At 37.4% G+C, this 19,248-nt stretch overlaps 1 protein-coding gene across 12 annotated transcripts in view; it reads left to right on the forward strand.

The window, feature by feature from the left end:
• Positions 1–19,248, forward strand: part of FRY (FRY microtubule binding protein) — a 229,897-nt gene that overhangs the window by 206,094 nt on the left and 4,555 nt on the right. For 9 of the 12 annotated variants that reach the window (XM_071736952.1, XM_071736962.1, XM_071736884.1 and 6 more), the window contains 6 exons: positions 2,430–2,593; positions 3,747–3,936; positions 10,508–10,657; positions 11,485–11,583; positions 11,982–12,065; positions 18,078–18,095. In XM_071736952.1, coding sequence (XP_071593053.1) covers positions 2,430–2,593; positions 3,747–3,936; positions 10,508–10,657; positions 11,485–11,583; positions 11,982–12,065; positions 18,078–18,095 — 705 coding nt within the window. The remainder of the gene's footprint in view (positions 1–2,429; positions 2,594–3,746; positions 3,937–10,507; positions 10,658–11,484; positions 11,584–11,981; positions 12,066–18,077; positions 18,096–19,248) is intronic. The other 3 variants (XM_071736896.1, XM_071736902.1, XM_071736930.1) reach the window with 1 other exon arrangement.

Raw genomic sequence — 19,248 nt, forward strand, 5'->3', positions numbered from 1 at the left:
TAATGTTCACGGAGAAAAAACTCATTATCATTTGTCAAAACAGTAGTTGGTAGACAAGTTACCATGTAGCAACGTAAGCAGCAGAAGTTGGCAGAATTTCAGTTCAGGAAGCTGCAGTCAGAACAGATAAGGTTTGCAGGTGGTGCCTGGGGCTAATCTCACACATCCAGCTGCAGCAGCTAAGAGCATTTACGTTAAAACTTGCAAATCCCAGTTCCTGAGTTTCATATATGCTGGGGGTTTAGGAATCTCTACTGTGATTTTTTTTTTTTTTTTTTTTTTTTTTTTTTTTTTTTTTTTAATGTCCCAATAGCCATGCTCATGAAAAAATGAAAAGCTTTGGGAAAAGTAAGTGTGTGAAGTATGTAAAATCACAGCAGTTTCTTGTGGGATTGACAGGCAAATTTATCCCAAATTGGAAGCGATATTTTAGTGTTACAAAGATGTTTGAATTGATAAAATTTATGCAAAATGCCACCATAGTGTTTTTTCCCTCAAAGATACTTTCTTCTTCTAATATGCATACTTTTGTATTTGTACTCAAAACAAATTGGAGTCAGTTTAACAAGATTAAAATGCCTGGTTTTACATTTATTTTAAGGAAGAAGTCATCCAATTTTTAGCAAGCAAACATAAAACTTGCACTTAAATTTGCCTAATCCAGTAACAGAAAATCTGAGCTCTTTCCTGTTTTTCTTTTCCTCTGAGTTTTTATTTTCAGAGAACTGATAGTATGTCAGCAATGCAGAGGAGATTTTTTTGTTGCTTCTTTAGAGCTGTACAAAAAATGTTCAGTTGTTGTATCATAAGCAGAAACAAAAACATCACCTCAACTTCTAAACAGACAGTGAATGAGAGCAAAAGGTTAAGTAGATCACTGCTCAAATGTTGCAGTGAGAAAATCCAGGTTAACTGTATGAATTAAACATATTTGCTATGAAAGGTGATGATTGCAATAATTAAGATAGTAATTTTTGAGGGATTTGAAGGCAGTGGTGGAAAATACTATGAAATATACAAAGATTAAGACGATGCTATTTCATATTTTTTCCTAAACTCAGTGATTTCTGGAAGTGTATTCTAATCCAGCATGAATATTCAGAGTCCACACTTTTTATTTTGCTTTTTGGGCATCGTATTTGACTCCAGTGGGTGGGAGGTATTTGCTTCCTCTTTATTCCTCTCTTTCCCTTTTCCATCAAAATGTGTTCTCCTCATACACACCATCACTGCAGTGAACAGGCCAATAGTTCTTTCAGGCTAATATTTCATGTTTGAAACTGGTTAATATTAACTACTTCTTGAAGAAGCATGAAACGTTTATGTTTCTTGCCAACTACTCTGCCTTATGTTCTGGTAATTCATTCATATAGCTTTAATTTCTCTTTTCAAAATGGTTTCTGCTCTGATTCTTTTCATCCACCCTGGACTCAGGGGGGAATATTCCTGTGCCTTTCATTTAGAAAACAAACAAACAAAAAAACCCTTTCTCCAACTTAATTTCTGACCCAGTCCTTTCGGATACAAGTCTTGGTTATTTTTTAGAAATGCAGATCCCCAGAATTTATCTGTAGGATCCAAGCAGGTCTGGTAACCTGTAGAGAGCCATGTTTTTTTTTTAATTCCACTTGACACAAATTTCCCTTCCCAGCAGCTCCCAACACACATACAGACATGCACATGTGCATATGTGCACAAACACACACATTACAAGATGCCCCAAACAGAAAAGATAAAAGAGTTTGAGCTGCACACTGCAGTCATCCTTACAGGAACTGCTTTTCAGGATGGGATAATGCAAGAGATTAACACTGAAACAAATTTTTTTCAGTTTAAAGCTGCAAGAGAAATGTGAAAGTTTCTAAAAGAGATCAAGAACTTTAGGTGCTATTGGATGAAAGAGAAAGGAAATTACAGAAGCATAATCCTTTTAATGGTCCAGGTAGTGCTTTGGTTTCCTACTGAATGGAAGTTATTATGTAAATGACAGGATAAAAATAATTCTCTGTTCTAAACATGTGTGTCCTCTTCCAAACAATGATAGTTTTCAATATATTTTGAGAGGCTTTAATACACTCCTGGACACTATAAAGTGGTAAGTGACAAAGTAGCCTGACAGTAACAAGAACCCTATTGTTTTTCCTGAAAAAATAATTCCCTGGTATGTTGCCAGCTGCATTGGAATCTGAAAATCTTTGCTAGAAGAATAAAGTTGAAGAAATACCTCAAAAATAATATTGATCCAAGACAGAAAGCTAAGCAAATACAGTATTTTGAAGAAGTGCAACTTGTGTAATTTATAATCTGTGACTTTATATCTGAACAATTTAACGTGTCAGATTTTTTTTTTCATTAAATGCTTTCTACTTAATAGTGGAATGAACTTAAAAAGTTGCCATATTCTAAGACATTATCACTCACTCCTCCAGGTTGAAGCTGTACATGAAGAACAAGATGCAGCAGTCCAGGAAGATGAACTTTCAGGGTCTACAAATGAACTTCCTGGAGCATTTGAATGCAGTGATAGCCTTAGTCTGGATATGACAGAAACTGAAGAGAAAGTTGACAGGCTGGAACAATTTGCCCTTACTAGGTACTTGTATATACCATTATTCATAAAACTCCTTTTACACTGTACAACAAAGTAATTACAGGGTATTAGTTAATGGAATGGTTGTTTTGGCCACAGGAGTTTAAAAATTCTCATGAGTTTAGAGCAGTGACAAGACAATGCCCTAATTACCTGCATAATTATCACTCTACTCAAAAAAAGCTGAAAATTTTCCTTCTAGGAAAAAAATAAGAAATGATTTGTACATACATCTATGCAGTTAGTCATATGTGTAATATATTTAATTAGGAGTTTAAAAAAAGGATTTTTAAGGATTCAGAGTAATGGAAATACTGCTTAATTAGCTGTTAAACAGATCATCCTTCTGATTTTTTATTAAAAAAGCCACAATATTGTCAAAAATCCTATTTGCATACTCTCGAGGCTGCTGGTGAGTGTGGCTGTACCCCAGTATATAGTGCAACAAAGCATCCAGTTTTTTTCATGCCTTTTTGAGCCATTTGACATTTTGGATGCTGAGTTAGAGTGCAATTAGCCTGTGTTTATGGAAAGGAATGAGGATGTAAAAAGAAGCCCTCTGTCCATGTCCCATGTTTCAGAATCCCAGTTCCTGTTCTTGGAAGCTATAGGAAGTGTTTCACTATTTCAAAGGATAATAGTCAAGATCAAATAACTTAGTACCCTTTAAAAATGGTAATCAGCCTGTTTCACTTCATGGGGTGTCAAAATAATACTCTGTCATAAGAACAGTGTGGAGAAGGGATGTTACACCGGGGGGAAATCAAATAGGTCAGTTTATATAATGTTTGTACATGCTGAGATTCTTCTCCATACTTTGCTATACATTATTGTTACCAGGGTTTCCTAAGAGTTTTCCTTCATGGGCTCTATCCTGCTGTAAAGTTTCAGCCTTCTTCCTCCTAACAGTGAATGTCCTCTGGGATGGAGGAAGATAGATGATAACGACCTGGAGATAAGGATTCTGATTTGGAGGGTTTTGTCATTATAGCCAACATTTTTCTAGCCTTCATAATAATTTGAAATTTCATTAATATTTTTAGAAAGCTACTGTAATTGTTCCTTTGATTCTATGTCTCTGTTAGAGCATATTTTATCTGCTACCTTCTTGGTATTCTCTTTTCATCACTGTTTGTTTGTTTGTTTTCTCCTTCAGTTTTGGAGATGCTGATCGAAATTCCTCCCCTCCTCCCTCCCCATTTTTTTCTGCCATCCTTGCTGCATTTCAGCCAGCAGCATGTGATGATGCAGAAGAAGCCTGGCGTAGCCATATCAACCAGCTCATGTGTGACTCTGATGGTTCCTGTGCAGTTTATACATTTCATGTGTTCTCTTCCCTGTTTAAGGTGAGAAAATAAGTTTTAAGATACAAAATCAAAATGTGTATATTGTGCATGGTTATTATGGTGGTTCTTGATAGTAGTACCAGTAATGAACTAGGAAGTACATTGCAATTTTGCAAGCTGCAGGATTGCCATACTAGATTTTCATGCAGAACTATGTTCTAGGACCAGTTTTGTCATAAAAATAGTATGTGTCTTATACTTGCAGGTTTGGAGATACCATTATAAAATGTGGATCTACTTTAAACACTACTTTATTAACAGTCAGTGACTGCAAGAGACAGCAAATAGCCTTTTCATCTCAAACTACCTTTAATCTGTTATTTTATTTCAAAGTGTTGAAATATGACCATGCCCATGTAAATGTCAACATTATTAAATATCTTGTACCTAATCATCTGAATAGAAATATTCAGCTGCCATCGTGCAGAATAAATTTCAGAGATTGAGTCTGAGGTATAGAAATGCATTACTTCTTTCTAAAACTGTATACTTGAAAAGATATGCATCTTGCAAAAGACAAGATTAAAAAAAGAGTTGAATGTGCAAGCTGTTCTAAACAATGTCTGGTTTTACCTGTGATGAGTTTTAAAGCCCCTTTGATTGTTTATTCTGCTTTATATGAGGCAGCTGCAGGATATTTAGTGTGCTGCAGCAGTGCACACAGCATCAGGTAAGTTCATGCAGAATTTTAAGTACCTCTGATCTCATAGTACACAATTTTTATTAGCAGTGGGCACCCCACTAGTAAATCCCCATCTCAAGATCTTTCTGTGTCTTTGTCTGTGTCTGCACCTTTGAGGCATTTTTTTATACACTGATAAATAGGCATTTGGAATGACAAAAAAACCCAGGGCTGACTTGAGTGCACTACAGTTCAGAATTTAGTCCTGTGTTTTTTCATAATGTGTATTTCAGCTTTTTTACTGTTGTCAGTCCTAGAGGTTAATAGCCCTGTTCAAGTGTTCTGAGAGTTATGTGGCCTCTTTGCTCTCTTTAAAAGAGGTAAAAACAAGCTGGTGTCACACTTCTGAAAACTAAATAATACTGTTGTGTAATGCAAGACCTAAGCATTACCTGTAAAGTATCAGTTTAACTCCAAGTCCTGGCATGCACACACTACATTTGATGTTGTGCTTGTCCTGTATTCCAAGGACAGCCTATCCATTTTCTTCAGTTGAATATTTACATACAAAATTTTAAAAAGTTGTTAATAATATCAACAAAACAATTTTCTAGCTGGAGTCACAGCCATATGCAATTTATAATTTTTTTTAACTTTATAAACAGTTTTAAAAAATTTTATTTATTGTTCTTCTCTTCATGGTTAAAACATAGGAGTAGTACTTTCCCAAGTTTTTTTTCCCAAGGTCCCGGTTTGTCTGGGAATTGTATTGTGTTTCCACCATCAAACTCTGCTACTCATCTGCTAACCTGAGAGGCTTCTGACCCTCACTGACAAGAAGTTTCAGAAACAAGACCAGCATGTGCTAGGCTTGCAATAAGAAGTACTACAAAAACAGTTAACTGTATGACAGAATCCTTGTTTGGAGGAGCCTGTGAGTTAAGTACTTGGTGAAGAGAAAGAAATGCATTTCCCAGGGCACCTATATATTATTTCAGTCTGCATCAAGTTAATGGTATCTTGGATGTTTGCCCACAACACACTAAATTTGTTTAAAATTCCTGAAATTGTTGAAATACTTTTCCTGTAAGCCATTCAAATCTCAGAGATCTCTGGGTTATCTTTGTGGCTGCCTCTTTGTATTCCATCAAATCAAATGTCTTCTAGCAGACCAGCCAGTTCCATGACAAGTAGACTGGAGAGGAGCAACCAGTTTCTACAATCAGGCCCTTTTGTTATGAAAAATTCTCTTCCCAGATAAGGAAACTTGAGGTTAAAAAGAAAACATTCTGAGAGTATTATTTACACAAAGAACAGCAACTATATGCAGGCATATACCTATTCATAAAATATATTGGTTGGCATTATTATTCACAGTACTCCCATTTCATAAAATATATCCTACTTCAGACCTTGCTTGAAAGATTTCAGCCACTGGCATCTGCACCACCCAGGACAGGTATCATTGACAATCCAAGTAATTCCAAAATATAAAGTATGTTTCATGAAGTACCAGAGTACAGTCTTTCATTGTTTCACAGTTTAAGACTTCAAAACACTGTTCAAGGCTGTTCAAGACTGTTACCTTCTTAGCTGGAGATTGATTGTTGCTTTTATGAATACCTGAAAAGAAAAGCAGTAAACAAAGAATTATGTTTTTCTTGAATCTAAACACTAGACTGGTGTCAGCTTTTGATGAAGCTTTGAGGAAGTTATTTTCATAAAATAAACTAGAACTGTTAAAATACATGAGTACATGTGGGCTGAAAGAGTTAATGTTCCTTATATTGCTCTGGACAGGATCTTCTTTCCAGTCATATATTTTTAAACTATATAATGTTTTTAAATCATGTAGTGTTTTTAACTATATAATGTTTTTCTCTATATCATTCTTATATATTATATATTATATAATTATATATATTACATATGTTCGGTTATATTATATATTTCTTTCTATATAATTCTCTATATCATTCTTAACTCTGTGCAGTCCAATGCTTAACTCTCCTTAATTTCTTGAAAACTTCTTGCTCTATACACAGTGGTACTTTGTCTCTTCTTTGCAGTTCTAGCTTACATTTGAAGACCATTACTATGACTTCACCTACCCCAAGCTTCTCTTACTTAAGCTCAGTTCTTTCAATCTTCCTTCCCCCTAAGTCACATTTTCTAGACTTCTCACTGTTGCTATAGACTCTCTTCAGTTAGTCTGTGTATTACTTGAAAAGCAACATCACTGACTAAAAGAAGATTACCTGTTTTAGGTAAGGCAATCCTGTTTAAAAACTTCTCTGTGCTAACAGCTGTACAGTAGAATACTGTTAATTATTTTCCACTTGAGACCCAATCTAGTATGCAGATCTTGTTCTACAAAACTTTGCCTTTTTGGTTATTCTTCATCCTGAATATGTGCTCTACAGATTATTTCAGCATAGCTGTACAACCTTGTCCTTCTTCCTTTCCCCTGCACCATTTTCCCAGTTTATCAAAATCAGTCTGAATTCTAATCCTGGCTTCCAAGGAGTTTGCAGCTCAATCATCCATGAATTTCATAAGTAGGTTGCGTATTCCATTATTTGGTATTTTCATTAATCTCTTGCTTAGTGCTTGAGACAGTCCCCAGTGGAACCCTACTCCATTTAACTTTCCAGCTAGGCAGTGGGCTGTTGATAATTAACTTCTGAATGCACTTTGGCACACCTTGTTACCTTCAGATTGTGTTTCTCTGCTTTTCTTCTAAGACAGTAAATGAATTAATACATAACATATCAATTACTTCTCCTCCAAATAGGAAATCCTAGCCTTTCATAAAAATTAAATAGTAGTTTAATATTATTTTTTTCTGACCAGACCTATACTGCCTTTTATTCATCTTTTATATGTTCCCACATTTCCCAGATTTTGTGTATAATTTTTTTTTTTTTTTAAATAAGTACTTCCCTCAAGTTTTTCACAACACCCTGTTCTATGTGTTCTCAAAGATACTTGTTATGGCTTCTAGACTTCTTTAGCCAGTATCATAGCTATCATAGCATGAATTTCCCTAACCTGCAAAGATATGAAAGTATCAAAGCCCTCAGTAACAAGAGCTGTTCTCACCTGGTTTTTTCATTTATATCCCATTGCTACCTGTACACTGATGCCCTTTTTGGGATCAGTAAGGCAAAAGAAGGCATTAAACACATCAGTCTTTACAGCAGTGTCTCTTACTATCTTTTTCTCTTTATTGTGGTTCCTTGGTCTTCCTCTTAGTTATCTATAGTTTACTTACTGACATTCTCTTTCTTTTACTACTTTATTTAGCATCCCCCTCCCTGATTATTGTGCCTGCATTGCTATGCTGGTTTGGGTACCCAAGTTAAAAATTTAACACAGTTTCACTTTTTGTTCTTTTTTTGCATGAGTATTTGCCTCAGTGAAGTATCTGTGATTTAACCAGATGTATGTCTTAATGTATTTTCTATCTCTCAGTGGTATAGAATGTGCTTCTGCCCTCTTTTTTTACCTATGGGGATGGCCTCCTCCCATTATCTCCTTTCCCCATTAAGTTATTTCTAACGGGCTCCTTTTTGAAAACCCTGAATGCATTGAGGTTGGTTGTATTATTTCTTTAGTCTGTCTCCTTCACTGACTTAATTTCTCCTCCCCAGCAAGGCAGTGCAGCACTTAAACAGGTTACCTGGGGAGTCTGAGGAGGCTCTGACCTTGGAGCTTTCAAGACTCAGATAGACAAAACCATGAGGCCGCACCTGGAGTATTGTGTCCAGTTCTGGGCCCCTCAGTTCAAGAAGGACAGGGAAGTGCTTGAAAGAGTCCAGCGCAGAGCTACTAAGATGATTAAGGGAGTGGAACATCTCCCTTATGAGGAAAGGCTGAGGGAGCTGGGTCTCTTTAGTTTGGAGAAAAGGAGACTGAGGGGTGACCTCATCAATGTTTTCAAATATGTAAGGGGTGAGTGTCAGGGAGATGGAGTTAGGCTTTTCTCAGTGGTGACCAGTGATAGGACAAGGGGTAATGGGTGTAAATTGGAGCACAGGAGGTTCAAGTTGAATATCAGGAAAAATTTTTTTACTGTAAGGGTGACGGAGCCCTGGAACAGGCTGCCCAGGGGGGTTGTGGAGTCTCCTTCACTGGAGACATTCAAAACCCGCCTGGACACGTTCCTATGTGATGTACTCTAGGGGGCCCTGCTCTGGCAGGGGGGGTTGGACTAGATGATCTTTCGAGGTCCCTTCCAACCCCTAGGATTCTATGATTCTATGATTCTATGGCTGATCTAGTGTCCCACTTTGAGGTAGATGGTGGATCACATGTTCTCCAGATGTCTCTTCCAAGCAACATCTCTTGGATTCTGTTCCATAATCCATGTGTCAAAACTGCCTTCCACTTTTGTGTTTTCACCCAGCTCTTTTCTGTAGGTTAGGCTCAAATCTAGGTCTGTTTCCTTTATTACAATAGTTTCCCACAGCAGTTTCACTAAGACTTGGGTTAAGTCTTTCGTTTCAGAAGGTATCATAGTAGTAAATCTCCAGCTGTCACCAAGCCCTGTGATTCAGAGGTTTCTGCTAGTTGCTCATAAAAATAAAAATTTACCCTGTTTGGTGGTAATTAGCAAGAAACCCTTGCCTCTGCTGCAGACTCAGTGAAGCAGAGAATCTGTGCTGTTTGCTGAATGGCATGTGGTTTTGTTTCTGTGTTGAAGTAAGGTGGTAGAAACATACATTAAAATAAATATCAGTCCATCCAATCTTAACACTGTTCATGTTGCCAGTGCAGACACTTTAGAGATAAATTAAAAAATAAGCAGTTGTGAAATAAGCCTGATGAAAAAGTTTCCATTTAACCACTTTATAGATTATTAATAGTGTGGGAGCATATGTAGGTTTTTTAAAAAAAACCATTCAATCCAACAGCTTCCATTGTCAATGAGGTCTGAAATAGGTTCACCTAAGTTGAAGGTACTTAATATCAGTGCTCAAGTGTAGGAGCAGTAACAGGCTTTTTATATGTCTGTCATCCAGACTGCTACTTGGGAAGCACTTCTCTCCAGTGAGGTATGCTTACAGTAATAAAAGTCCTGACATACATTCCTCTAGAAATGCCTATGGTAATACAGAATGAATCATGAAAAAATGTGGCATACTTTTATTTTGGAAAACATTTTCATGTTATTTCCACCTCCTGAACAGCTGGCCCCAGTGAGATGTATTTTGGCAGTGCGACTTGCTGTATATTTATCAATATCATAATTTTAGTTCCTGCAAGACTAAAAGATTATTTTTATTTGTTATTCACTTTGTATATTAGTCACTGAAAAGGAAATTTCAGCACTAGAATGTTTCAGGAAGACTAGAAGTGGTCTAGGACTCAAAACACACACACACACACAAAAAACCTGAGAATAATAATTCCCGGATGCAATGCAGTATTTCTGGAGTGCTCCCAAGCAGCAGAAAAGTTTCAGTAAGAAGATTTTTCCCACGGGGGAAAACAAAAGTTTATTTCCTATTTTTCCATGCTGCTGTTTGTCATTAAAAGGTCTGTTATTATCTCGTTAGCCACTTGACATGGAATTCTAACAAAACAATGGGCAGAAAAGGTAATGTGCTGTTAACTGTTAACTCTGCAGATCCAGGAAGAAAAAAGCTACCTGCTGGGTAAAAGGCTCTATAAAAATTGAATCATATTTACAAGAAAGACTGTATTTTAGTAATAGATTATTATGAATTCTGTAATAGTTTCACAGCTGCCCAGCTGTCCACTATCTCCAGCATAGTAACTGTTACTCAGGATCCTTGCGCAGACATTTGGGTCTCCCCAGGGTCATGGTCTCTTTTGCACATGTTATCATGTGAAGAAAAAAAAAAAAAAGCACGTTGTTTGTTTGCAAAGGAAAGAAGTTTGTACTTCAGTGAAGAATGTAATGAATTGTATTTTGCTTTACAGAATATTCAGAAAAGATTCTGCTTCCTAACCTGCGATGCAGCTAGTTACTTGGGAGACAACCTGCGAGGAATAGGCTCCAAGTTTGTGAGGTCTTCTCAGATGCTGACATCATGTTCAGAATGTCCCACCCTTTTTGTAGATGCAGAAACAGTGAGTATCTTCCTTTGAAAAGTCATGTACTGCATTGCAGAGTGTTACTGTTTACTGTTTCACTTTTGGGCAACTCCTTAACTGATATGGCAAAAAGGTACCTGCCTCCTATCTCTAGTTTTTGTATCTTGTTCTTAACCAAATTTCCATTAACTTCCCATGTTGTTTTATTAGGTAAGTACTGACAGATGGGCAATATGATGTGGTGAGCCTGAATGCCAAAAAACAATATAAAACAGGTGCCTACTGGACCCAGTTGGCTCCACGAGTGGAAAAGGAGAAGCTATTTTTTACATAGTTCAGCATGAAAGATGGTATTATGTTTAGCAGCTTCATTTGAGTCAACTATGATGTGATCTGCATGATAAAAATAAATATTACGGAATAAATTAGATGGCCCTTCCTCTTGATTTCATTCTGGCCCATGTTTATCCAGCAACATCAGCACAGTATTGCCTCACACAGAAGTGCAGAGGTAAGAACTTGCCAAGTGTAATCTTGGGCCTGTCCTGTGACCACAGAAGAGCAAGAGCTGTACCTTAAGTCTGGAGGTTAACTAGTTAAGCTTTGTGCAGTATTTTATTGTCCTCTGCAAAGCTGTTGGACACAGAACACAATTTCAATTCCACATTATTATAGGTGCAACTTTTGCTATTTTTCTGTGTAATATTTACATATATTTTTGCATAAGTATAAATATTTTTCAGTATTGGTATCTACAAATCCAAGTTTTCTTTTGTAAGATCTTTACTATACTTTCTACTCTACTAAGATTTTTATTGCTTTATAGTGACATTTACTAGCCCTTTTGATTTAATTTTTTCCAGCTTCTCTCTTGTGGCCTTCTTGAAAAGCTGAAGTTCAGTGTTTTAGAACTGCAGGAATACCTGGACACGTACAACAACAGGAAAGAAGCAACGCTCTCGGTATGTTGGATGATGTTATAGTTTTTGGGTTTGGATGTGTGTGTACTTACCCTCTGTCAGGAGACTGCAGATACACTCAGATCTCTTCAAACTAATATTCAGTAGAAAAACATGTTTCAAGTACTGGATTCATTAAATGTTTCTTCCTGAAAAGAAGACCCGGAACTACATAAACAGCTATTGTATCCCTTAATTTTAGAAACATTGGCATCTTTAACATATTCCTAATCTCTTCTTTCTTTTATTAAGTAGTTAATTAATTTTCTTGGTTTCTGTAATTTGGAATACTGACAGAAATCAAAGCTACACTTTATAGTAAACTGAAATACTACTTATCTTTCTCCAGATCAAACTATAGGCCTTATTCATATGTTCTTTTAATTTCTCTCTGAAAATAGTGGCTTGCAAACTGCAAAGCAACGTTTGCTGGTGGCTCACGAGATGGAGTTATTACCTGCCAGCCAGGGGACTCAGAAGAGAAGGTAATGAATGAGCAATATTATTTCTCCCCTGTAAAGTGACACGTGTGATTTATCTTGTCCTTGGACTCACCAGAGCCTGCTCTACTTCCTCCTTGTTGCTTTTTTGGGTTTGAGCATAACCCAGTTTTCACCATGAAGGCTCAGAGGTATTGTTGTTGCCTCAGTCCTGGCCATAGGAAATAGGAAGTATTCAGGGGCAAGACTTCTGCCCTCCTGGTCTAGATGAGGAAGCAGACCTAACAGTGCCTTGGTTGTCTGTGCTCTCTCTTGTGGAAAGATGTTGCAGCAGTGCAGCAGCTCTGCAAATCACTCCTGGTGCACTCTGCTTCCACATCACACATTTCAGAAATCAGCACAATCAGCAAGCATTTCTGTTACTTCATGCACTAAGTATAGGAAACAGTATATAGGAAACAGTAAGGTGTCTTAGTGGTGGACATTGAATTGAGAAACGTTACTTTGTGGGGTTTTTGCCTTTGGGAGGAAAAAGAATGAGGGGATGGGAAAAAAGAGAGTGTTGAAGAGAATTAGCCAAAATCAGGAAGCAGCAACAGCATGTACAAAAAAGTGACACCTTCTCCTCCATGTATTTTAACTTATAAAACATTATGACATTTTAAGCACACACAGTTGCTTGTTGTAACTAGTTTTTCCAAATACCTTGTTTTCTAATCATGTTAGTTTCAGGGGTTTTGTCTTCTGCCCCAATTATTTTCCTTTTTTTTTTTTTTTAAATCTTAACCTCTTTTTCCCACCTCTATGTATTTGTTTTCCTGTATTTGAATTCCCTTGATTTTTTTTTTATGGCATTTCCCAAGAATCCCAAATCCTTGCCAGCTGTGCATTTTGGCTTCCTTGACCTTATTAGCAAATTAATTTGCTAATAAATCCTCTGGCTGCAACCACAGGGAATGGGAAAACTGTTCAATCTTCCCCCACCTGGCACTGGCACCAGCAGACACTTTCCAATGCATTTGAAGGTGATGTACTCTTCTGCAAGTACATCAGGAGAGAGAAGCAGATTATACATAGGGAGGCATGGCTATGAGAACAGGCATGGACCTTCTTTTTCTACTGATGCACAACACCCTGAACAGGGACTTCAGATTTTAGTGTGACATACCTTGCTCTACACATCTTAATTTGTCCTCTTCATCCCTCGTTTGGAAACCTGTAGAATGGATGGAAGATCACACATCTTGCTGATCATCTACATTTTTTCTTTTTTCAAAAAAGTAGAGGAGAAAGAATGCTGAGGTGAAAGAATAAACAGAACTGAGCTCATATAGCTGGCCTAAATACATCTAGAAGTTAATATATGTCATGTTCCTCTTTGTGAGGCTTTTTTTTTTAACCAGGTGTTCTCTGTTTCAGAATTAAATGTGTTTTTTATAAAGCCAGAGTTGGTATTCTTACAGATAATCACAAAAACTGGAAAGAAAAGTTTCTCACTCCTGTGGGAATCCCTCGTTTCTCCCCAGTATTGTTCCTTCAGGCTAAAATGCATTATTCCTTGGAAGTTGACAGGATGATAGGTCTTTAATCAATAGGTGTATTTCTTTCCTTACCCTTCTCAATGACCTGTCAACTGAAGTAGCTCTTCCTAAAGAAATGTTCTTTTTATTCAACAAAAATTTAATGGGAGAAAGATTCTGGGGAAACTGAGGAAAGGTGGTTAGGAAAGGACAAGGAAAAATTCATCTTAGAGTAGCAAGTATTTTTTTTCTTAGCTTTCGTCTCTTCTTCTTCCTCAACCTGAATGGCTAAAGAATCCAATAATTGTAGGGGAAAAAATATGCCTTACAACATTAGTCACAAGGGAGCCTGCCTAAACCTGCCTCTTAAAGTCACTGAAGGTTAGACTAGGTCCTGAAATCCTGCTGCAAACTTCTGGCATAAAAAATGTTGCTTAGCTAAGGACAAAACCAGGCTACTTTGGGGAAAGGATATGAAATAATTGTAAGGAAGAAAAAGAAGGCAGAAATACCAGATTCCGAGAACTCCCCACCTGGTAAAAAGCTCGGGGTGAAAATAGTCCCCTGTACCTGAGACAGACAAGGCCACATTCAACATCAGCACAAGTGGTTGCATCACAAATGCCCACTATTGCTGGTAACAATTGGCACAAGTTTCTCTAATGAGGTCTTATTTCAAAATAATTGCACATTTTTTATTTGACCGTTGTTACTGTTAATGAAAATACCCAAAGACAAAAATTTCTTATCCTGGCCCTAAAGTAAATGAGCTTGAGAAGTTGTCTAAGACAGATGCTAGAGCTAGCAACTTTTCTGAAATGGGGTAAAAGCTTCATGTCCCAGAATGAAGCTTTTATCCTTCGTGTTCTTACCACAGATAACATGACTCAGACATGTCTGGGATTTCTAAGTTTTGATGTTACATTAAGCAACAGGGTCCCAGGGACATGGGAATCAGTTCATAGTGAAAAGGTAACTTCACCTTTGCTGACAACCTGCAGTAGTCTAAAATGAGTAGAGCTATCAGTACATTCTTCAACATTACTAAACAGAGATTTTTTTTAATCTAATCAAAGACTGGGTTTGTTTGTTTGTTTATTTGTTTTTCTGAAAAAAGAGATACATGGAAGATCCTATGTTTCTTGTCAATTAGCATTGCTAATTCAAATACATCTTTATCTTCTCATGAAACATTCACATATTCTCATTATTCTGTAGGTCCAAAGTCAGTGTAGACCTTTCCTAAGCCTTGCTTATCCCAAAGCTCACCACAAGCTAATAGGTTGAAAATTCAAACTGTTATCATACTATTCTGTGATTCTGTGATGTTTAAAACATGCTGTGCTCCAAAAAAAAAAAAAAATCCTCAAAAAATCAGAATGTACCTGTTGCTATGAGAGTACCTGTGACCTGTGTTCAATTATTTTAGGCCAGCAGTAAGACTGGAGGTGGAACCTCTTGGGACCATTGTCATCTGGAGCTGAGGCTAGAGCTGACTAGAGAGCTGGGCAAAGAGGAACCTAATGAAAGCCAAGTGTAGGGTCGTGCACCCAGGGAGGAATAATGTCATCCACCAGTACAGGGTAGGGGTTGAGCTGCTGGAAAGCAGCTCTGGGGAGAAGGACCTGTGACAGGTCCTGCTGAACAACAAATTAACCATGAGCCAGCGATGTGCCCTTGTGGGCAAGAAGGACAAGGGCATCTCAGGGTTCAGTAAGAAGAGTGTGACCAGCAGGTCAAAGGAAATTAACCTTCCCCTCTACTCTGCCCTAGTGAGGCCATATCTGGAGTACTTTGCCCAGCTTTGGGCTCCCCAGAATAAAAAAGAGATGGAACTACTAGGGGATATCCAGCAGAGGGCTGCAGTGATGATCAGGGAACTGAAGCATCTGTTTTATGAGGAAAGACTGAGAAACCTGGGTCTGTTTAGCCTGGAAAAGAGAAGACTGAGAGGAGATCTTATCAATGCTTATAAATATCTAAAGGGCTTGTGTCAAGAGGATAGGGCCAGACTTGTTTTGGTGGTGTGCATCAACAGGACAAGGGGCAACAGGCACAAACTGGAACACTGGAATTTCCATCTGAACATGCGGAAAAGCTCATTTATCTTGAGGGTGACAGAGCACTGAAACAGGCTGTCCAGGATGTGGAGTCTGCTTCCCTGGAGATGTTCAAACCCTGCCTGAACCAGCTTTCGCTGGGGGGTTGGACCATATGGTTTCCAGAGGTCTCTTCCAACCCCTACTATTTTGTGATTGTCTTAGCTAGAGTAAAGCTCAAGGCACAATGAGACTCAATTGTTGATGAGGGGCAATTTCTTTAAATTAGAAAAGAGTAGATTTAGACTGGATGTAATGAAAAAGTTCTTTACCACAAGGGTATTAGAAAAATGGAACAGGTTGCCCAGGGAGGTAGTTGAGGCCTCATCCCTGGAGATATTGAAGTTGAGGCTTGGCAAGGCTCTGAGCAACCTGATCTAGTTGAGGGTGTCCCTGCTTACTGCAGGGGGTTGGACTACATGACCTTTAGAGGTCCCTTCCAACCCAAATTATTCTATGATTCTATTAGCTAATCTAAAACAACACTTACTGTAGGAATTAAACTAGAATTTGAGAAGAAGAGTGAAGGCTACTGTCATTCCACCTGAGCCCTTGCTTCTGGGGACTGAAAGAAATGTCACTTAGTCCAGTGAGTCACTGGCAAAAGTCACTTAGTGTCTTTTCAACTTCCAAGGAATATTTCATTTTATGCTGAGACAGTAAGATAAGTTACAATCTTGAAATGCAATGTTGTGTTGAGCATCAGTAATTTAGGGTTTTTTTTATATACGGTGTATTTTCTTTCAGCAGAGAAGGAGGGTTTTTTATGTAATGTGAAAACCCTTTCCCTGTTTTGTCTTGCCCTGGTTTTGGAATCATACAGAGAAGACAGTATTTTCTGGAAAAAAAAGACCATGGAATTCACTTATTTGCTGCCTCCTTCCCCCTACTTCAAATAAATTCCATGGGAAATGAAAAATTATAGGTGGATTCCAGTATTTTAGAAAGTCCAAATGAAACTTGGTGGCATGCTAAACTTCAGAGGAGCTTAAGTCAGACACAAACAAGATCTGAAAAACACAAGCCAGCACACCTGTGAATTCACTAGAGCACAGTGATCTGTCTGCTCTTGTCCTCTTCTTATCTTGCATTTAGTTTTTCTAGGCTTAATTTGTGATCTGCATGTATCTGGAAGCCAAGATATAGAAGTTTGTTGGTTTGTTTTTTTTCTTTTAAGAGTACTTAATATAAGAAAACAAGTATTCTAACAGGGCAAAAAGCATAAAATTACACATCATAAGAGCTTAAAGATTAGTTTGTCATGGTTTGATAGCAGTGTAATGCAGGATTTGGGATAACAATTTCCATACATTTTATAATAGTAAGGCCCATGGAAAGAAGCCACACTGGAATATTTTGTTTGGCTGTACCAAATTATCTTTATTTCACAATTCTGTGTTTCTGTCTTTGTATTAATGGTAAGGTAAATAATTTTAATAAAAATTCCCAATATTTGTTAATTCAGTATGCATATGCACAGCCATCAGTTTGTAACTGATCAGATGTCATTGTGCCTGTTAGTTACAGAATTTACATGATGACTGTTAATCTAAAATCTCATAAAAATGTAATATACACATACAAAAGGAAAACTGCACTGGAACTTCACAGAGTGCAAATGTCTTCTTGGCAAAGAAAAGAAGAACACTTTTTTTGAGGAAAGAAGTTAGTCCTGAATCTTTGAAATGCTAATACAGGTCAATTAGCATTTTGCTTGCTATTGCAACAGGACTTCCACTGACATTTTAATAGCTCCAGCATTATGATCAGTGAATAATTACTGGTGAGAGGAAGGAATACACAGCTGTCTGAACTTGTGGCATTACCATAGAGTGAAAATGAACTGGCATTTTCCATGGTTTGTTTTTTTTTCTTTCTTTTTATTATGATAGTCATAACTTAAAAGTTATATACTGTATGTTTCCATTGTAATGTACAAATAAGCCCAGCAGTCACAAAACTTAATCTGGAAATTTCATTAGCTCTGTTATGTCCAAAACTAAAATATTTATAAATAACCAAGTTCAGCTCTGTTCTTCACTTGGAAGCCCTGACTAATTTTGTGAGTACTTTCCAAAATGAGGTCATTTTAATAACAAAGAAAACAATTTAAAATAAAGTATTGTTTCAAGAGTTTTCTAACACCACTTTAAGTTCCTGAACTACCGAGTGGGATAAAATCAAAACTAATAAATTTGAAGATCTAACTGAGGATATTTAGACAGAAATTTACAATTAGGATTCAAGCTTGATTTTATTAAGAATGCTGTGCATGTTGATTGTGATATTTCCAACCAGTTATCAGGTTGAGGCAAGCATTGCTAATACTGCTGATGAGTTATGCTATTAAAGATGGGCTGTGCTTCCTATTGCATGCATTACACTGACACTTTACTTTCTTTCCTTTCCTTTTCTCCTGTGCCATGCTTGCTGTGTAGCAAATGGAATCTCTTGCAGTAAGTTGAAGTTCTTTCATATTCTTTGTCCATCTGTAGATGGACTAATACACCCCAATTTTACTGTTTTATTTAGAAGCATGTTTTCCTTTTTTTTATATAATTTCCTGTAGAATAGTGGTCCTACATTCAGTGACTGAAATAATTTACTAAGGTGTGTTTTGTGAAATCTAAAAATACTGTGCTGAAATTCTGACACCTTCACATGCTGTTTTAAATGGTAATTTACATAAATTTTAAACAATTAAGACTTTGAATTTATATAATATGCTGGAGTGGAGATAAATTTTTTTGTTATTTGAAAATTTGTAATTTTCAATTTGTCCTAATGAAAGCTTAACAATTTATAGTTGACAGTTAGATACCAAATTAGATTTAATTATGTATCAATTAATAGTTTCACCACTATTGGTTTTAAATATGTACTCAATAATCAAAAAAAGAGAGTTGCTTGATATGGTAATAAATACTGAGTGAGTCTTCAATTTGACCTTAGTTTATTTTCATTCAGGTTAGCAGCCAGAAGGCTGAAACTGAATTATTGTTCTCCAAGGACTAAAAAAAAATGTGTTATATGCCAAGCAATCATGAGATTATTTTTTTTTAAATAATGTTATGCAGTGTCCTGGTTTTAAATTACTTTTTAACTTGCTGACAACTTGAAGTAGGTGTATGTTAAACTGCTATGTCAGAGCGTTGCCAGTTCTCCAAAATTCAAATAGAGTGAATTTAATCCCTATTGGTGAACTGAGCAGGACCAGGCAGCAGTGTCCCAGGAATGGCTTTTGGGGTGGACAGTCAGCACGTTTCCAGGTTCAGGCACCAGCCAGCCAGCCCCTGGCATGCCCACCCGTGGTACAAGAGGACAGAAGCCAGAGCCATTTCCAGGAGCTTTACACACACCAAACTCTGTGTGTGAAGAGTCAGGAGATCAGTTATCCACAGGGGTGTAAGCTTGGCAGGGCTCCATGGCCTCAGTTACAGAGAATGGCCTCTGGCAGGTCTACTTTGTTAAGGAAAGTGCCCTCCCTCTTCGTTCTCTTGGCCATCCATGTCCCTACCCTCCAGACAGTTCTGTCCTAGCAGGTCACACACCCATTCCCTCCCTTTTTTTCCCCACTGTGGGTCTGCTGGGCCTTCCTTCAGGTCCTGT

The sequence above is a fragment of the Heliangelus exortis genome, chromosome 1, assembly GCF_036169615.1.
Source record: "Heliangelus exortis chromosome 1, bHelExo1.hap1, whole genome shotgun sequence".
Classification (NCBI taxonomy): domain Eukaryota; kingdom Metazoa; phylum Chordata; class Aves; order Apodiformes; family Trochilidae; genus Heliangelus; species Heliangelus exortis.